The 18,518-nt window shown below is 42.3% G+C and overlaps 1 protein-coding gene across 12 annotated transcripts in view; it reads left to right on the top strand.

The window, feature by feature from the left end:
• Positions 1–18,518, top strand: part of sorcs2 (sortilin-related VPS10 domain containing receptor 2) — a 311,391-nt gene that overhangs the window by 94,528 nt on the left and 198,345 nt on the right. For all 12 annotated transcript variants that reach the window (XM_085758983.1, XM_085758988.1, XM_085758984.1 and 9 more), the window contains exon 2: positions 4,458–4,525. In XM_085758983.1, the coding sequence (XP_085615109.1) occupies positions 4,458–4,525 (68 nt within the window). The remainder of the gene's footprint in view (positions 1–4,457; positions 4,526–18,518) is intronic.

Here is an 18,518-nt window from a genome sequence, read left to right as displayed (position 1 = left end):
CCCTGCGGTCCATTGTAGTCAGCACGGGCATGTTGATGAATGATGCATATGTTAATCTCATCGGGCTGATAGAATTGAGATGTACACTTTATTTTCACTGTTTCTTTCAGGCACCAGACAGAGTGTGTGACTTATTAATGTGTGTCACGCTTACAAAAGCTATAATTATAGATTTATATTCCAGACCTGGCTTCTTTGTTACCAGCAGGCCAAATGTATTTAGTGTGTGAGTAAGTGTGCAAGCTGTGGAGTGTTCCATTTTTACATGGAGCTGCCTTTTGAAGCCGGCACCGGGCCACGGTACACGTTCTGTATTTACACGGTTTAATGCAGAGAGAAAGTGATGTGCTTTGTAATTGTTAACAAGTTCAACATTTCAAACATTCTGCTCAGTATGGATGTGGTCCTTGAAAAGAGCTGAAACAATCAGTCCTTTTTAATAATTCATTGTTTGAATCTTTTACTGATCAAAACCTCAAACACTTGATTGTAAACTGAATCTCTGCAGAGGCTTTTAATATCTTTGAGCTCTACGGCACTGACCCCTGTTCAGATCTGTAAACCTGAGTTTTCAGTAAACTGATCTAAACTCATCTCTTCACACTGGCTTTAAAGGTGCATTGTGTAGGAATTACTCCCATCTATCGTTGCGGTTGTAGGCTATATCGCAAGCAACTCAATTGTATTTTTCATGCTGCATTCACATGAATTTGGGCAGGCGGCAGACGGACAACAGCCGCTGCACGTAACGGCATAAACAAGCCTCTATGTAAAAATGTGGTCCGTCAGCACGAGGCAAAACAATACATGTGACAATATGTTGTCATGGCGATGTCGTATTGTTTACCTGACCCACGTTTTACCGGCTTTCTCTCGACTTCTGTGACTAAAATGACATCTGGTTTGTTAGCGACGGCCGTCTGCCCGACTGCAGGTGAATGCAGCATCAGTGTAACGCTCCATTCCTCCTCACTGCGTTACCGCGGTGACTTTTCACAGATGCCACCTCGACCTGAGCCGACAGCTCCGGTGTCTCCGGTGAGTTTCCGTGGTTTCCTACCGTCACGCTGCCACTGAACGTAAAAACATGGCGACACGACATGGCAGCCAGCACCGAGCTTACCCGCTCCATGTAGATATGAATGATATGAACGGCGAATTCAGAGCTGAAAGGAACACTTCAGTTTGTTGATGGGGGTGATGATTACTGATTAATGAAAAACAGACTTTTGAACAAAATAATCGATTTTCGTGAATAGATTACAGGAGAAGTTACACAATGTCCCTTTAAACTGTCTCCACATGCTTCTCCAAGGACCACTTATGATTGGATGTCATTTCCTGCTTCATATGAAAACAAACAGATAGGTGCTGTGTCTTCAGCCAATCAACAGATGGTTCTTTTATCAGTGTGGTTGTGAGTGCGTGTGCATGGATCTGAATGCATCGTGGGTATTTAGAGGTGTCTGCTGGTGATGGGATCACCTGAGATGGATGTTTATGCAGTAACCAACTTCATGAAGTGACCCTGCCATGTTTTGTGCTTTCTTTTTGTTCTGCTGGTGGGTGGGCAAAGTGAAATGATAATAAATCACATAACTAAGCAGGAGGCATGAAACGAGGATTGGCTTTGGGGAGTTTGGTAGAAGACCTGATGCTCATGTGAAGAGACCAGCGCTGTTACACTTTGCCCGTCTGCCTGCACGGCCAGAGTGTCAAACTTTGCACAAGTGTCTCATTAGGAGAGAGAGGCAGCTTTGCAGAGGCGGACAGCCTGTTTCCAGAGACACCAGTTGAGTCATATTCGGCCAAAGACCAACCAGGGAACACTTGCTACATCCTGCATTCACACGCCGGCTTGTTCACAGCTTGGATGCTATCTGATTCTTCATCAGCAAGTAAAGTTTTCATGACCGACGAGGACTAGAAAGAAATAGCTGTATGCTGTCACTGCATCTGTTATCAGGCCTGGCATGCAGGCCCCCCCGCTCAGGGAAATGTCCTCTGTTCTGCTTTTCTGGACTCCACAAACATCTTTGGAAGCCAAACTCCACCAGGCCTGGAACTCCTGAGCTAGGGCTGCTTTGAGCCCAAGGCCTTGAGACTCCACTGAGTGGCTTTGATGGCAGTCTGTGTTGTGGAAATGAGTTTAGAGCTCTCAAAACTCATCGGGGAGGTGCCCAGCTGTGGTGCTCTGCCTTTAACAACTCTGAGTTTTGTGCAGAAAAACCCTTCTTGAAGACACTTGTCACACCTTCGGGCTGGGCCGTTGTATAGGGGAGAAAGGAGATGATAATTCTAGGGGCCCATAAAAAACCCCAGTAGTCTAACCTTTGTATGAGTGATTTATTCTGCATAAGACCCTGACTAATGACTCATAGTAATGCTGCATTAGCATCAAATCAAAGTAGACTAAATAAAAAATGATAATATACGTAGTCTAAGAAAAAAAAAGTGGAAAAGTCAGGGGCCCACTTTAGTATTCTTTCAGGGGGCCCAGAATTCCTAGCAACGGCCCTGCTTCGGGTTCTTTTTGAGTAGGATCTGCATCTACATGCTACAGGCTGTGGAATCGCCGTGCCACAAGAGAGCAACATCAATCTCTTTGCCTCTTCTTGCTAGTGCTATGAGGTCTTAAAGTTCTCCAGCAAAACTATTTGGACGTGCAGCCATGCATCCTATTAGGTGAGCAGAGCAGCCTATCAAAGACACAAACAGATCAGGTGCATATTTACCTCCTGAGGTTGTTTGTAGCCTTTAATTTACTCAGGCCATGTCATCAACACTATGGGTTCATTTTAAAATGCTGCTTTCAAAGGAAAATGGCTCTTAAAAAGCTCCATGTCAGAATCAATCTCAGCCCAGGCAAAGGAAATATCTGTGACACTTCTTTTTCATTATCCATGTTGCTTCCACCACTGGCAGTCAAGGCTGGCAGGAGCCAATTTACGAAGGTCTCTACCATCTGATTTCACACAACCCAACCGTGAGGTTTTCAAACTGAAACGCAGTCAGCAGCGTTTCCAAATGTCTCCATTTTTTAAGCTGAAACCTGACGATGACAGGACGGAAAAGAGATGTGTTTTAAAGTAAAACCATGGTAGTGTGGATGTCATGTCACCAGACTGTAAAACATTCATACACTTGTTCAACAAGTAAAAAATGATCAATCATCATCACCACCACAGTGAATATGGTGATAGAGGCTGTGCCTGGCTGTCCACATTAAGATGTATCGGGGTGTCCAGGCTGCAGTGTGCAGCCTGACTGGCTGTGAGCAGCTACCTTAAAGACAGGCTTCTGGCAGCTGCCTCTGGGCAGGAACCTTTGGCCCGTCAACTTCCCTCTGCATGAAGGCAGGCCCTGCTTTATCACCTGCTCTGTTACCTAGGAGCCAGCCTGTCAATCACACCTCCAGACCCCGGTATACTGCCTGACCTACTGACATTCTAGCCATAACAATGCAAGTCCCTGCAGACCTTGCTGTCAAGAGCAGGAGATCTCAGAAATATGAAAGACAAGAAACTCTGATCTAGTGCACATACAGGGTTTGTGCCCTTGACCGAGATCTCTTGGCATTTTAGTATATATACATAATATATATCCTGGACATTTCATTTACGTATGGAATAATGTAAAAACATAATAGAGTATAGAATAATAAATACAACAAATATAGACAGATAGATGTGAGCTAAAATCATAACTTTGCTTCTACAAATGATGAAGTGAGGAGAGCATGAGATTCCTCTAAATTCAGAGGTGTTTGTTCAGCCCCCTCAAATAAAGCTCCATATGAAAATCAGCAGTGCTGCAGATGTGGTTTCCATTTGCTTGAAATGTAAATGCAGAAGATACTCTAGATTAGTTGAAATCTTGGCCAAACATTGATCACATCCATGCAGGTCTATTGACCAACCAATGGTGCTCTTAAGTTTAAAATTAGAAAGCAATTATGAAGTATTGATTAAAACCCTTCTTTCCAGTCCTGTAGCCTGAAACAGTTTGTGCTTCAAGGACTAAAAAGAATAAAAGAAATTAAGAAGAAAAACTAGATTTTTGAAAATTATTATTTTTTTAATATTTGCCTTTAATTGTAATTGTTCTTGTGTGTATTTTCATCCTACTGTTCTTCCATAAAAACCTGACACAGAGAAATTAGCACATTGATCATGAAGGCCGATTAAAAAATGTAAAATCTGCAGTTAATCAAAATTTTCTTGAGGGGAATTGGTTAACATTGAATTATGAATTGAATTTTACAGTGAGAAGGCATGTCCTGACAAAACTGCTATAAGCTGTGCAATATTAAATGATCCATTGGCACTGGTTAGGACTGAGCATAAGATCAAGCTTGAACTGCTGTATGCTGATAATTCAGCAGTACTCTACCTGCTCTTTCTCTTCACGTCTGAACCTCTGTGTGTTAATGTGTTTCTCTCTTCTACCTTCTGCAGGTCATCCTCATCCTGACCAAGTACTACCACGCTGACTCCTCCAAGGTGCTGGAGAGCTCGCTGTGGAGGTAGGCCCTTTACTTTTCTTTTTTTTGTATGCTAACTCTCGCTAGCTATCTATATGCCATGCCTGGTCTCAGCTTCCCTTTAAACAGCAAGGTCAGGGCGGATGTCAGTCACCTCTGCGCTGCGCCTCCTCAAGGAGACGAGGGGTTGATACAGAGCTGCAGGAATTAGGACGGACAAAACATCAGCAGGCAGCTAGGGAGAGAGCAGCGCTGCGAGGCCAGAGTGGGCATCTGTTCGGGCAGATAGCGTATCAGCGTGGCACAGGGCAGGACAGCGGGCACCAGCAGCACCAGGGAGAGGGGGTCAAGTCCGGCTGGCAGGGCTTCTTCTATTTAACGAAAGCTGCTGCTCACCAAAACCAAAACCACTTCACACTCCTCTTTGCCTGTGGAAGCAAAGCACCCATTCTGCTTCACTTCACAACAACTGTATCTTGCAGTGGTACACATTTTTTCTCATGGAATATTAATTTTGTCTTTTATTCTCAATATCCCCCCACCCAGCTCCCAGGGCACTGCTATGTAGCTGAGGCTGACCTTCTCATAGACAAGGAGTGGGTGGTGGAGACTTAAAGGGATAGTTCACCCAAAATTCAAATTTCTCATTATCTACTCACCCTCATGTCAACTAAGGGCTGGGAGGATTTTCAGAGTCCTCCGTGCCTTCTCTGAGTTAAAGCGGGGCTCGGCGCAGCACTGCATGTCCATATGACGGTTGCGAATGGAGCTCACTTTTCTTCGTCCAAAAAGACACACCAAAAAAACATCCAAATACCTCCATAGTGCTCGTCTGTTATGTCCCTCTTGTATTGAAGCCCCGGCATGAGAAATTGTTCCGAAAAAAATTAAATAAGTCTATATTTTAAGCTTGTTTGTAGCAGAAGCTCCCAGTGTTGCTCTGCCGGAATCTTGCACGATTTGCGGAGCCGTGAACTGGGTGTGAGATTTGGATGGACCAGGAAGAGCAGTGCTGGGAGCTTCGCTACAAACAAGCTTAAAACATAGACTTATTTAATTTTTTTTGGAACAATTTCTCATGTTGGGGCTTCAATACAAGAGGGACATTACAGACGAGCACTATGGAGGTATTTGTATTTTTTTTGGTGTGTCTTTTTGGACGAAGAAAAGTGAGCTCCGTTCGACATGAGGGTGAGTAGATAATGAGTGAAATTTGAATTTTGGGTGAACTATCCCTTTAATTATGTTAAAAATTTCCCAATAAAACCTAAAAAAAAATCGTCAAGACGGGGCTCATACAGTAACACTGGCTAAAATTAGCCGTCTGGAAGACATTCGCAAGAGTTAAAGGTTTGTGATGGTGGTACTTAATTCATGCCATTTACCTCATTGAGGGCTCCATGACTTCAAAGCTTCAGCCTCTCATTATCTCACTAGCTGACTGCCTGTCTCCCTGGAGGACACATATGAATAATGTACATATTTTTATCCAGCCCCTGTTGATGTTTTAATTGTTGCAGTCTATGAATAATGCTCCACATTCACCAGTGGACAGCCTGCCTGAGAAAAAGGAAAGAAAAAAAAAAACTCACACACAGCAAATGGTTGGGTTTAATCAGAATTGAATCTAAATTGGCAGAGGAAGAAGAAGCTGCCAGGCTGCCTGTTGGCGTCATTGTCCAAAAAAACGTGAAATTAGCATGAAATTAGCATGTTTCCAAGACGACCGCATGGCTCCTCGGCCACGTCTTAGGTAGGTGCGAGGCGTACCTTCAGCTGGGCCAGGTGTGGTGTGGTGTAGATAGACACAGTCCACTATAGCTATAGGCTTTGAAGTCCCACAGGCTGCAGGATCAAATGAGGAAGATGAATGGGCTTGGCTTCTTCCCCTGTCAGGTGGCGTAGATCAAGATGGCAGATTTCACACAGGGGGGAAGTTAACAGCATCGAGGAAAAGTTTTTGAGGGCAGCTGAGTAAATGAACTGAGAGCCCTTTTAGATCAGCGCTGCTCCGTGGAGGTTTGTCCTGTGTCAGTAAGCAAAGCACACAACGCGTGTCTTCACAGCTGAGCACCTTTACCTGAGCAGCTCAACCCAGGAAAACTAAATATCAGCCGCTTTCACCCACTTCTCAGGCTCGTCTCAGCTCGTCTCAGCTGTTTCCTGCATGATCAAGTGTAATGTTTCCAGCTTGTAGCCTTTAATGGTAACCAGAACCATGCTCGGTGCCATGTCTGTTTCCCTCTTGTGCTGCTGAGAGTTTTGTCTGTCCCCGGGCTTTGGCGTCAGTGCCGGCTCCTTTGTAATCGCTGCGTGTTATTCCAGCATGTCTGTCCTTCAGTCTGTTTTGGCTGGCCCAAGGTCCTGTGCTATAACACGACTGATAAAAGAGCTCCACACATCTCGCTGGACTCGCCTCATGAAAGTGTCTCTCTTTGTGAACAGAGAGGAGGAGAGAGTCAGCTTTCTGAGCAGAAAAAGAAAACAAAGTCTTATCGGAAGAGTTTGCTTATTTATAGTGATTTATAGTGACCTTCTACACCCCCACTACCATCAGTACCATTATGGACTCCCTGTGTTTGAAACAAAGGCACTAACAAAGCTTCAGGAAGTCTTTTTACCTTTTTTTTTTAGATTAGTTCCCTCTTGAATAAGATGAAGAAATCTGTGATCACAGATCAGGGATCTCTCTCTTTTCAAAAGCTTTATTGGTGCTGCCTGCACGCAAAATGTGACTTGAGTTTAGCTCTCATTATGAAATATTAAAGGTCACATATAATCTAAAGTTAGATATCTATGTGTAGTGTGATTATAAATAAGGTTGAGTTTCTATATTAATACTGTGAAAGTATCAAAGCCTCAGTTCACAGAGAAATACACACAACCTTTATTCAGAAACTGAGCCTTAAAACCAGCCGTCAGGCCTTCCTGTCACTTTGTGATGTCACAACAAAGCAGTCACTAAGTCCGGCCCACATAGACCCACCATTAACCACTCAAGACTTTTTTTTCTTTTTTTTTGTGGTTTCTGAAACCTTCTCTACTTTTTATCAGATCAGTCAGAGAAGGAACATTAGACTTCCAACTAAATAAGGAAGTTACTCCTTGATTTAGATTCTGTACTGTTATATAAAGTATAAGCAGTGAATGTTGAATAGCCTCTGGAAACAACAGATGATAAAGAGTGTGAGGTGAACTTTGAGAGCGCAGTGTCCTACTTGAGGACACTTGAATCAGATGTTTGTCTAACCTGATGTTGTCATTGAATTAGCTTGTGCCTCAAATACATACAGTATCAAATAGGATATGGTATCGAGTACACAGAAGGAGAGGTACTTGCAGATTACGCAGAGATGTCTGGATTTGCCACTGCATTACCAAACACTGCGATGACTGCAGGCTGACAGAACTAATCTTAAGACTCTGGCGCTCCAAGTCGAACCATGAAATACTCAGTAAACCTTTTTGATCCTCAGACTGAAAGGAGCAGATGTGCACTTCTTTTTTGAATCCCCAGTGCAAGTGTTTCTTATTTTTAGATGATACACAGCTTCAAACTGTAGACCGTCAGACGCGTCCGTTTACCATTTGATGGATATTGATGTTCTGATTTGGATGGTGTTAATGCCTGAGATTTTATAAAGGGCTTAATATTGTTTGGGAGGCTTTTAAAATCAGGAAATGTGTCTGGGATTAACAGCCAAAACAACACATACAGTACATTGGAGCATCATTTTATTTCATTTTGTTAAGATCCAGACAAGACGCACAGTTTTCTGGCCTCAAATCCAGATCTATTAGATATTATTGTTGTTATGTATTCTGAATGAACCTTCCCAAAGGTTGATAAAATCAAGTATGTACAGCGCCGTGGCCGTGCACTCATTTTTTATTGTAGTGTTGTACAACACAAATACCTACTGGGGTCGCACAGTCCCAAAATGTGTGCTGGCTGGTGTTAGAGTGCTGGAGCGGGGGCATTTATAATTCATGCCTCATCTTCCCTAATCTTCATCTCAATAGACAGCGGAGGGCTGGTAACCACAGCACGGGTGAGGTTGGGGATGGGGAGGGTTGGGGTTGGGCTGCACTGAACTGAACTGCTGGTAAGTGGAGGAGGGGCTGGATCTGACAGACCACCAGCTCCACTGCACCACACAAAAGAATTCAGTTTTTACCATGGGAATGAAAGTCCATGGGTTTTTGTTTTGTTTTTACTTGTGCACATGAATGCTTGTATACCAGCGTATGACTGTTTGTTTGTGTCACCATGTATTGGCCCTGAAATAATTGTGTAGTTTTTTTGCAAAAGCTTAAAAGGTGAATTTCTAGTCTTTGCTTATGAACACTTGCACAATGTTGGGAAGTCTTAAAGGGACATTGTGTAACTTCTCCTGTTATCTATTCACGAAAATCGATTATTTCGTTCAAAAGTATGTTTTTCATTAATCAGTAATCACCCCCATCAACAAACTGAAGTGTAAAACGTGGGTCAGGTAAACAATACGACATCGCCATGACAACATATTGTCACGTGTATTGTTTTGCCTCGTGCTGACGGACCACTTGTTTACATAGAGGCTTGTCGTCCGTCTGCCGTCTGCCCAATTTCACGTGAATGCAGCATGAAAAATATGATTAAGTTGCTTGCAACCGCAACGCTAGATGGGAGTAATTCCTACACGATGTACCTTTAAGTCTGGAAATAACTTGATGAAAAATCTCAACACAACATCTATTTAGTGGCTGTTTCTGGAGCTTTCAGTCAAATCTCATGGTCGTTATCAGTCAGAGGACCATGAGTTGTTGTGGAAAGCTCTGACAGAAGCTAATGGGTGTGCTATTGTCGACAGTTTCATGTTAAAATTCCCTTTCATTGATCCCTGTGAAAATATTTAACAATTTTTAAAACTAACAGTTAAAGGACAATTCCAGGCAAATTCAACTCGGGTTGTATTTTCCTAACATTTTAGGTCTAAAAGAAGGAATCTGAAGATTTTATTAGAGTTTAATTGCTCCTGTTTTGCGGTAGTTGTAGTGGAACTTCAATCCGCTCCATTCATCGGGGACAGACACAACTACCGCAAAACAGGAGCAATTAAACTGAAAATCTTCGGATTCCTTCTTTTAGACCTAAAATGTACAGCCCCGAGATGAATTTGTCCGGAATTGTCCTCAGATCTGAGGTCAGCCACACTATTCTAGCATACTTCAGCCACTTTGTAATAATGATCTTTAGATTCTTATCCGTCATGCAGCATAAAGGAAGTGGGACTCTGCAGCAGCCCCAATAAGGTCACATGACACAGACTTCACGGAGTAAAGCTCACTGACACCTGTGAAGGAGAGTTCACCTTGAACAGAAATACATCAACTGAAAAACATGAATGCAGAGGAAAGAAGTCCACGTAGTAAACTCATGTGTCTCTTAGCTGTCTTGAAGCTGCTGCTCTGAGACCCGACACATCTAGCTCACTTCACTTTGATGCCTTCTTTATCCAGTTAATTTCAGACGTGAGTGTGTGTGTGTGTTAGTGTATACACACACAGAGTTATTTCATCATTATAAATGTGTTGATGATTAGCCCTCCCTGGAGTCCAGATCACATTTCCCCAAACTAAACAGGAGAGAGAGAGAGCCACCGAGTAGGAACATGTGCTTCTGGGCCTGAACAGGACAGCGTGTTTCATTTCCCCTCCGCTCTTCCTCTTCCTCTTCACCTCACCGCTCTCCTCACTTCCATCCATTTGTTTCCCTCTCAGGCTGTTTTCTGTCTGTTTTCTTGCTTTCTCCCTCTTTGGTTTTCACTGTGGTGCTCCCTCGCTCCAGATGGTCTGGGGTGCTGTAAATACTTAATTGAGGGGAGAGCATCATCCTCCCTTCACCCCCACATGCCCCAGCTCCACCACCACCACCACCACCACCACCACCGCCTCCTCACCGCTGCCCTAATCCATGCATATTTTACAGCCTTGAGAGAGAGAGAGAGAGAGAGAGAGAGACATAGATAATGAGGGCGAGGCAGCACCCTAGGGAGCTCTGCTTGCTACTCAAGATGGCAGCCAGGGAGTCTTTCCTCCAAACACAAGTGGTTTGATATAGAACCACAGAACAGGTCTCCAGGGCCGTGCCGCTGTGTTGGGTGGAACTATTCTAGGAAGGATTTTAAGGATCTCTATAGAACTCCTACACACATATATAGGAAACTGAACTGCAACTGCAAGAAAACAGACAATAAGCTGCTTCAGTGATGATCCAGTGGCGTATTGTTTAATCATGTATTCATGATTAAAATGTGTTACCAGAAATATGCCCATGTACAGTAAGCATGCACATGAGTCCACTCACTGTTTAACTAAATGAAGAATTGGACACGTGCAGGAGCCACTTCCACTCCGATGATTGGCTGTAGATGATGAATCTCTTCATTAATCAGTCAGTTTGCCACCAGCGATCAGACAGAGTGAAGAAAGAACAATCACAGATTCTGGAACCGAGGCTCTCACACATCGCTAAACTCTGAACTTCCAATGGGACTAGAGACGTCTTAATGAGGCTCCAGACGGGCTCCAAAAAAAAAAACACAACGACTCACAATAAATGACAAGGATATTAAAGGACAATTCCGGGCAAATTCAACTCGAGGATGTATCTTCCTAACATTTTAGGTCTAAAAGAAGGAATCTGAAGATTTTCAGTTTAATTGCTCCTGTTTTGCGGAAGTTGTGTCTGTCCCTGCAGCCGCAATTTTTTTCCACAGACAGCGTTAGATGGTGACTCAAACATGCGCCGAGAAGTTTATTTACTTCAAGCAAGCCGACATGTTTGTAAAACTAGATCTAATTCAAAGTCTCCCGGAGTCTTGCGTGAGACCCAAGTTGCCGTGCTCTGTGTGTTCACGTGCAGTCGGTAGCTCCCGTTTGCCATCTCATAAACACAGGAATATCAACTCTTGACTTGCTTGAAGTAAATAAACTTCTCGGTGCATGTTTGAGTAGCCACCTGACGCTGTCTGTGGAAAAAAATTGCGGCTTTGAGGGATGTAAACAACCTAAGCAGCGGAACTTCCATCCACTCCCATTCATTGCTGCCGTGGCGATGCGGGGACAGACACAAGTACCACAAAACAGTAGCAATTAAACTGAAAATTTTCAGATTCCTTCTTTTAGACCTAAAATGTTAGGAAAATACAGCCCCGAGTTGAATTTGCCCGGAATTGTCCTCTAAAAGATGATGATGGAAACAATGATTTCTAGTTATGACATTTTTTTCACATTGATCACATCTATTTCCTCCAAGATGACGAGGCAGATGTGCAGCCAGCTACTGATGCAACAGCTTGTTTAACTGTAACTTTATGGGGACACACTCTCTCCCTTTCCACTAATGAACATAGCACTGAATTGAATCATTGCTAAGTTCTGTAAACACACAGCCCAGTCCCCTTAAATGACTTCAGTCTGGTTTAATTGGTTTAGTTGTAAACATTATAATCAAAAACACTGACTTTGATTAGATCTCCTAGTTGAGAGCATGTGATGCTGCCTCTGCTGCAGTCAGCTGTATCAAACTGCTCTCACTGTGAGGACCTCTAATGGTACATGTCATACAGACTTCATGTTGTTCCACAGTGGCTTGCTGTTTAACTTAACTACTGTTACTATAATGACTGATGGTGTCCAGATGGCCCCATTCCTATCCTCAGTAACCATGACGACCAAGGTCTTATAGATAGGAATGCAGCAAATCCTTCTCTTGTTGTGAAGCAAAAAGGAGAGACACATAACAGTGATTAGGTAACATGTCACTGTGTTTATTGACCAGTAGAGACTCCACACGTAAAGACTGGTGTTATTTAGCTTCCTTTGTTTTCTCCTCAAGGTGGAACAGTGGTACAGTGGTTGGCACTGTTGCCTCCCAGCAAGGAAGCAAGGTTCTAGGTTCAATCCCCGGGCCCGAGGCTTTTCTGAGTGGAGTTAGCATCTGGATAGAGCTTCTTCACAGACATATTTCTGACTTCTGACTGAAATCAACAACCACATCTTTACAGCTACTCTGATATTGTCTAGCTATCATGAAATCAATACGTCAAATGGCTGTAATGTGAAGGGCTCTATAGCAGTGATGAACCCTAGAGAAGTATCAGGCCATTCTGCAGTTCTCCTCAGCTCGCTGAGCTGTTTACACCTCACAGTTTAATTGAGTTGTGTACAGGATGTGCAAATAGGCTGCCTTAGGTAAGGCTTGTTAGGTTTGTACCTGACTTGTTAGTCAAATAAATGTGTAAGGCAGCAACATCTCAGTCGGAAAAACACAGGTAGTCAGTGTGATTGAAGATGTGGCTTCAAACTGTGATGAAGAACTGAAATTGTGTTGACTTTGGTTAGACTTATATATACATATACACACACGCACATGGGTATATATATCATGAGCTGCTGAACAAACAAGCTGTGGGCTCATTTTTCTTTACGGGAGGATAGTCTTGTACATTGAAAAGGTTAAAGAAATGTTTTTGCATTGTCTGATCCCTTAGTTTATAAAGATCTTTTTTTTTTTTTGAAGAAATATATTCTTTAAAGGGACAACAAGGAGTTTGTATTTGGTTATAAAAAAGTCTTATATTATTGTGGATCAACCCATTAGGGCTGACCCCAAAAAAATCGAAGCTTTCGGTTTTGTGGATGCTGCCCAGCGGGTCATGGGAATAACGCCGCCAAATCGCTGTTTGGTCGGAACTACGACGGTATCTGATCGTCTTCGAACCAACGACTTTCATTCTTGATTAATGATAACATTCTTGCCAAATGTTTTCGCTTTCGTCCGTCTTGCGCCGGTCCAAGAATTTCACCGTGCGCACGGAGGCTCATGGGAAACGTAGTGTGAAAACACTTCGCTTTCCAAAACTCCTCGTTGTCCCTTTAAAATAAATATTCAGATTTGGGAGATCTGGGAAAACCGCTATATTGATAGAGCTGAGTGTTGGCATGTAGTGTAGCTACTGAAATGGTCCATAAAACAAAAAAGTAAAAATCATTTTACAGTTCTAGGGTCAGTATCAGTTACAATTCAAGCCAGACATGGAGAGTGAGTTTGTTGTCCTATAACACAGTGGCTGCCAATGATAATCTGTTGGGAAATGGAGGAGGATGCAGAAGTGCAGAAAAGCCGTCTTACTATCTGATTGGACCTGACAGGACCTGAAAACTGAGATGACTCTGCAAGCATGTGTCTGTATCTGGATCATAATGCCATGGTGTGTGTGTGTGTGTGTGTGTGTGTGTGTCTGCACTGTGTAGAGGCATGTTGAGTATATTTAGGTGTGTTTTTGGCGTACTGCGTGTGCATGAGAGCCAGATCGTGTTCACACGGCGGCTGAAAGGGCCCATGTACACACACATCTGGAAGACGTTTCCCATTTCCACATTCTTTCTGTGAGGAGGATCACAGGTCCACATCTGCACACAGCTGGCGGAGACAGAGAACGAGAGAAAGAGATTTACTTCCAACTGAATTGTGAAAGGAAACAATAGTTGGCAGAGCTCAGAGCTGGAGAGACACACAATCCTTTCTACAGTTTCCCATTTTTGTCTTTATCCAAATGTCACGGCCTCGCTGGAGGCTGCTTTCCAGGACACTGACCTCCCAGCCACACACTCACACAATAGTGCTGCAGGAACGTCTGGTATTTGTAGTTTTGCTGCTGTAGTTTTGACTTATAAAATCTGTGATGGATGAACTCAGCATAAATAGTTCTGTGTTTGTCTCCTGTGAGCCATGAACTCAGTGGAATGAACATGAAGCTGCCACTGTATGGGTCATATACCAAAAGGTCGTGGTTGTTCAGGTTGGAGGATGTGTTGGCAACATGGGCGACAAATCATTCCTCACCAGCTTGTAGTTGTCTGCAAGGGCCATATATTTATTTTACTTCTGCATTGGCTTCATCTGTGAATGCTTTTAGCTACAATGTGCCAACCCAGTGTTTATGGGCTGTGGTATCATAGATGCAGTAGTTCATGGTCCCCTGAGGATGAATCCCAATGACTCTGGTGAGTCTCTGGTCATATGTACTGCACCAAAACACTTGATACCTATTCAGACTTTCATGGTGGATGATGGATCCTAATGAACCTAATCAAAGCCACTACTTGCATCTACCAGCCAAACCAGTTTGAATTTATTAAAGGAGAGCCCCTTGAGATAGTGGGGCATATAACTGTAATAATCGTTCATTTCTGGAAACAAGCACCAAAATTGGTACACATACTCCTTGGGGATTGCTCTTTTGATAAAACCCGTTAGCCACCTAAAATTTAAAGATGGCCGCCATTGAATATACAGTGATATTGCATTTCGGAATACAATTGCAAAGACTTGTCCTATTTGAATGATCTTGGTATCAAATAATACATTTTTCACTATGCAGAATCCAAGTTTGGACCCATGGACTTACTCACTGGCTTCCTTGTACCATATCAGTCCCAGAATCCTAATATTCTGCTAAATTAGAGGTTCATGTTACGTCTGACTCGGCTAAAATGCATGGTAGTGTATAGATGTATAGATGTAGCATCTCATTTTCAAGGGGGTCCCTAAACAGACATATAGAACACATGACAACAATACACTACATTATATTATAGACATACATAACATACAGTATGACAAATACAGACATCTTGCTCCCACCCTCCCACACACAACCCCTACTCACATAAGTCTAACATACAGAATAGAGATATTGAATAACAAGGATCAATGATGTGAACATAAAAAAAACATAGTAAGAATAACAAAATTAGAAAAAAAAAAAATTAATTAATTAATTAGAAACATGAGCAATTCTTTTTAAGATAGGAGTATAGTGACATCCTGAAACAATGAAAAGAGGTAATAGAACGCAAAAAAGGAGGGAGATCATTCCAATCCGATGGGGCTTTCTCAGAGAATAGCAATAGCTGAGTAATAAAAGGAATATAGAGAAAGTTGAGAGAAAACATTGAGATTGAGTTAAATTTCAGTGAATGTTGATCAATGTGTAACATTTATAACTTCATATCAGCCACTTTGTTACTATTCTGTGCCACTGTGGAGAGGAGAGGAGAGGAGAGGAGATGAGATGGAGACAGGGCTGTTAAAGTGGAAATTGAGGTTTGGACCAGCGTGTGAAATGTTAATTTAACTTTTAATAGAACAACATGTCATCTTCTTAAAGATATGAGAGGAGAAATTGGCTTGTCAGCACTGCACACTTGTTTCATGTAGTCATTAGGTGATACAGAACGCTTCATCTTCTTGTTCTGTCTGTTCTATCTGTTTCATGTCACCCAATTAATTTATACAAGCAAGAAAAAAAAGTTTCCCTCCATTTAACAGAAAATCTGGGGATTGTGGGTAAAGAAAAGCACATGTGAGCATGGCGTGTCAGAGTGAAGCCAAAGTTTCCTGGCTTCGTCTGTGAGAAACCCTGTTTTGCCTGGTCAGCAGCTGCATGAGGAGAGGTTAGCTGGAACTTATACACATGTTTAGTTAGACATGATGCACAAACACACTTGTACACACAAACAAGCCTGTGTCCCTGGTGTGTTTGCATGTACAGTAGGGACAACAGGACACTGGGACTAATCCTCCTGCTGGTACCTGCGGCACATTTGCTCTTCACACTCTCAGCTCAGGATGGAAAACACACAAACACAGAAACGCAGCCACATACAGGTTCGTCAGCAGTTTGGTATTTACCCTTGCCAAAACAACTAACTGCTTCAATAATGAAAGGACAGGTGTGTGTGTTTGTGTGTGTGTACCTAAGATAGAGGCTGGCTGTTTATTTTAGTCTAATGAAGGCAGCTGATGTGTTTTTGATCATACACCTGAAGCTGGAGCGCCTCAGCCAACCAGCTCTGTGTTATAATGACACACTACGTCCTAATTACAACCTGAGAGCACATGAATGGTTCAGTTCAGTGGTAAAAAGGGGAATATTCTAGTAGGAAGGGGGCGTTCCCATGCACCGAAACATATATTTTTCTAACTTAGCTTTTTGTAATCTTTAAGGTGTCTAGTAAATGAATTTTGATGATCCCTGTGCCAATTATTGTCCCATGCATATTTTTGTGGCCATCCTGGATTTCCAACTGTGAAAAATGAAAAATGTAAATCTGTATAGCTCCTGAACTATACATCCTACAGAGACAATTGACCACATTTTCTTTTTGTCTTGGCATGAGGAATTGGTAGAGATGAAGATTGCCATGATTAAATCATATATGGTACATAAAAACCCCCCAAAACACCAAAAAATGTTAAAACAATGGCGGAATTTTATCACAGGAACTCCTCCCCCATGCACCCCACTGACATTTTTTTCCTAACTTTTATATATTTTTTACAATCTTCAAGATGTCTTGTATACAAATGTTGATGATCCCAACCTGAAATATTGTCTATTTAGGCTATTTTGGCTACCAACCTGGATTTCCTAACATGAGTTTTGAAAATTCCGAAATGTTTAATTTGGCTTGTAAGGGGTCAAACTAGGGGTTATGTTATACTAGGGGAAAGATCTGTTTGTGTTCACTATGAAATCCAGATTTAAACCTTTTGGTGCAACACTGTGTTTACAGTATTTTAATGAACATGTATTCATTAGGTAACTTTTCTGTGATCTGGGGCTGGTTTCCTAAACTTTGACTGTGTCTTATAGGCAAGGCAGATTTATCTGTACAGCACACAACAGGTCAACAGGTCAACCCAAAGTGATTTACACAAACAAACAAGAACATTGGGACAGACAAAAGAAAACAACTAATACAGAAGAAAAGCTAGAATAGACACTAGAGCATCAAATAGAAAGGTAAAAGGTAAAGTGCAGCATTTTAGCTTTACTCAAGGCAGCAGCAAACAGAAAAGAGTCCAGCCTTGTTTGTAAGAAGCTCAGGGTTGGAGCCATCAGAGAGCTAGCTCCAAATATTCAGTGCAGAGACAGAAAGTAGACCTGGTCCTGATGACCTGAGAGCTCCATGGTTTGTACTGTAGCTGGACACCAGAACTGTTTGTGCAGTGCTATTTTAAAATCAATTCTCTGAGGGTCAGGAGGTCAGTGTTAGGACTGCAGAGCTAGACTTCCCTGACCGTTCCTGCAGCTTCATTTTACAGTCTCAACACATCAAACTCATGGAAATTACATGAAAATATTAGAAAACAACAAGTTATGAGTTACGTTTTCCTGCTTTTTGTTGTTTGATGTTACTGGTCAGCGTAAGTGCCATTGTTAAGATGGATCTTTGCTCTTACACCTAAGTCAGTCTGGAGATAAAGTGTCTGTGGGTTAAAATGAGAAGAACTGACTGACCAGTATAACATAAAGTCTGAAATGTCAGGAAAACATGGAGTCTCCAGTCAGACAGAATCCAAATGGTCCAAACCAGTTTATCTGCTAATCCTAATTTCTCAGGGAAATGATTTTACATGCACAACAGCTGTACAGTGAGTATAGTTTACAACATAATTATACTGTTTGTGTTCATTTTCTTTTCCCCAAAAACTGGCAAGACAGTCTGGAGGGTTGTTGTCTGATCATCTCACTGCTTTTGCTTTTTTTTTTCCAAATTGGCCTTTTTTTCCATTTGCTGCTGCGTTCTCGGCAGTAAACTGGATGAGGACGACGTTGTTGTTTTAAGGGACCCAAGTTGTAATAAAGTGGAGTGGAGTCTTCTCCTGGATCTCCTGAATAATTTACCCCTGCTAATAAGATGTTATGGTCACCACCAGCTTTAATAATTTCAGCTTTGCTTCTCAGAAATGTCTCTGTGCTGCAGCATATTAAGACTATTTGTCCCTGGGAAAAAATAAAAAAATAAATAGCACAGTTGCTGAATTAACCAACAACTCAAAAACTGACCTTGAGGTTGAAAGTGAACACAATTTAAACAGTTTGTCAGGTTTATGAACAGACTCATGCTCACCATCTGACTTTTGTCCTTAAACCTGTATTAATACATTCTGCAACAGGCAGTCAATACAACAGTGTAT

This window comes from Trachurus japonicus, chromosome 18, assembly GCF_045865225.1.
Source record: "Trachurus japonicus isolate A0001 chromosome 18, Traja_1.0".
NCBI classification, from domain to species: Eukaryota; Metazoa; Chordata; class Actinopteri; order Carangiformes; family Carangidae; genus Trachurus; species Trachurus japonicus.
Note: the sequence above shows the minus strand (reverse complement) of the source record. Positions and strands in the feature narration are given on the sequence as shown.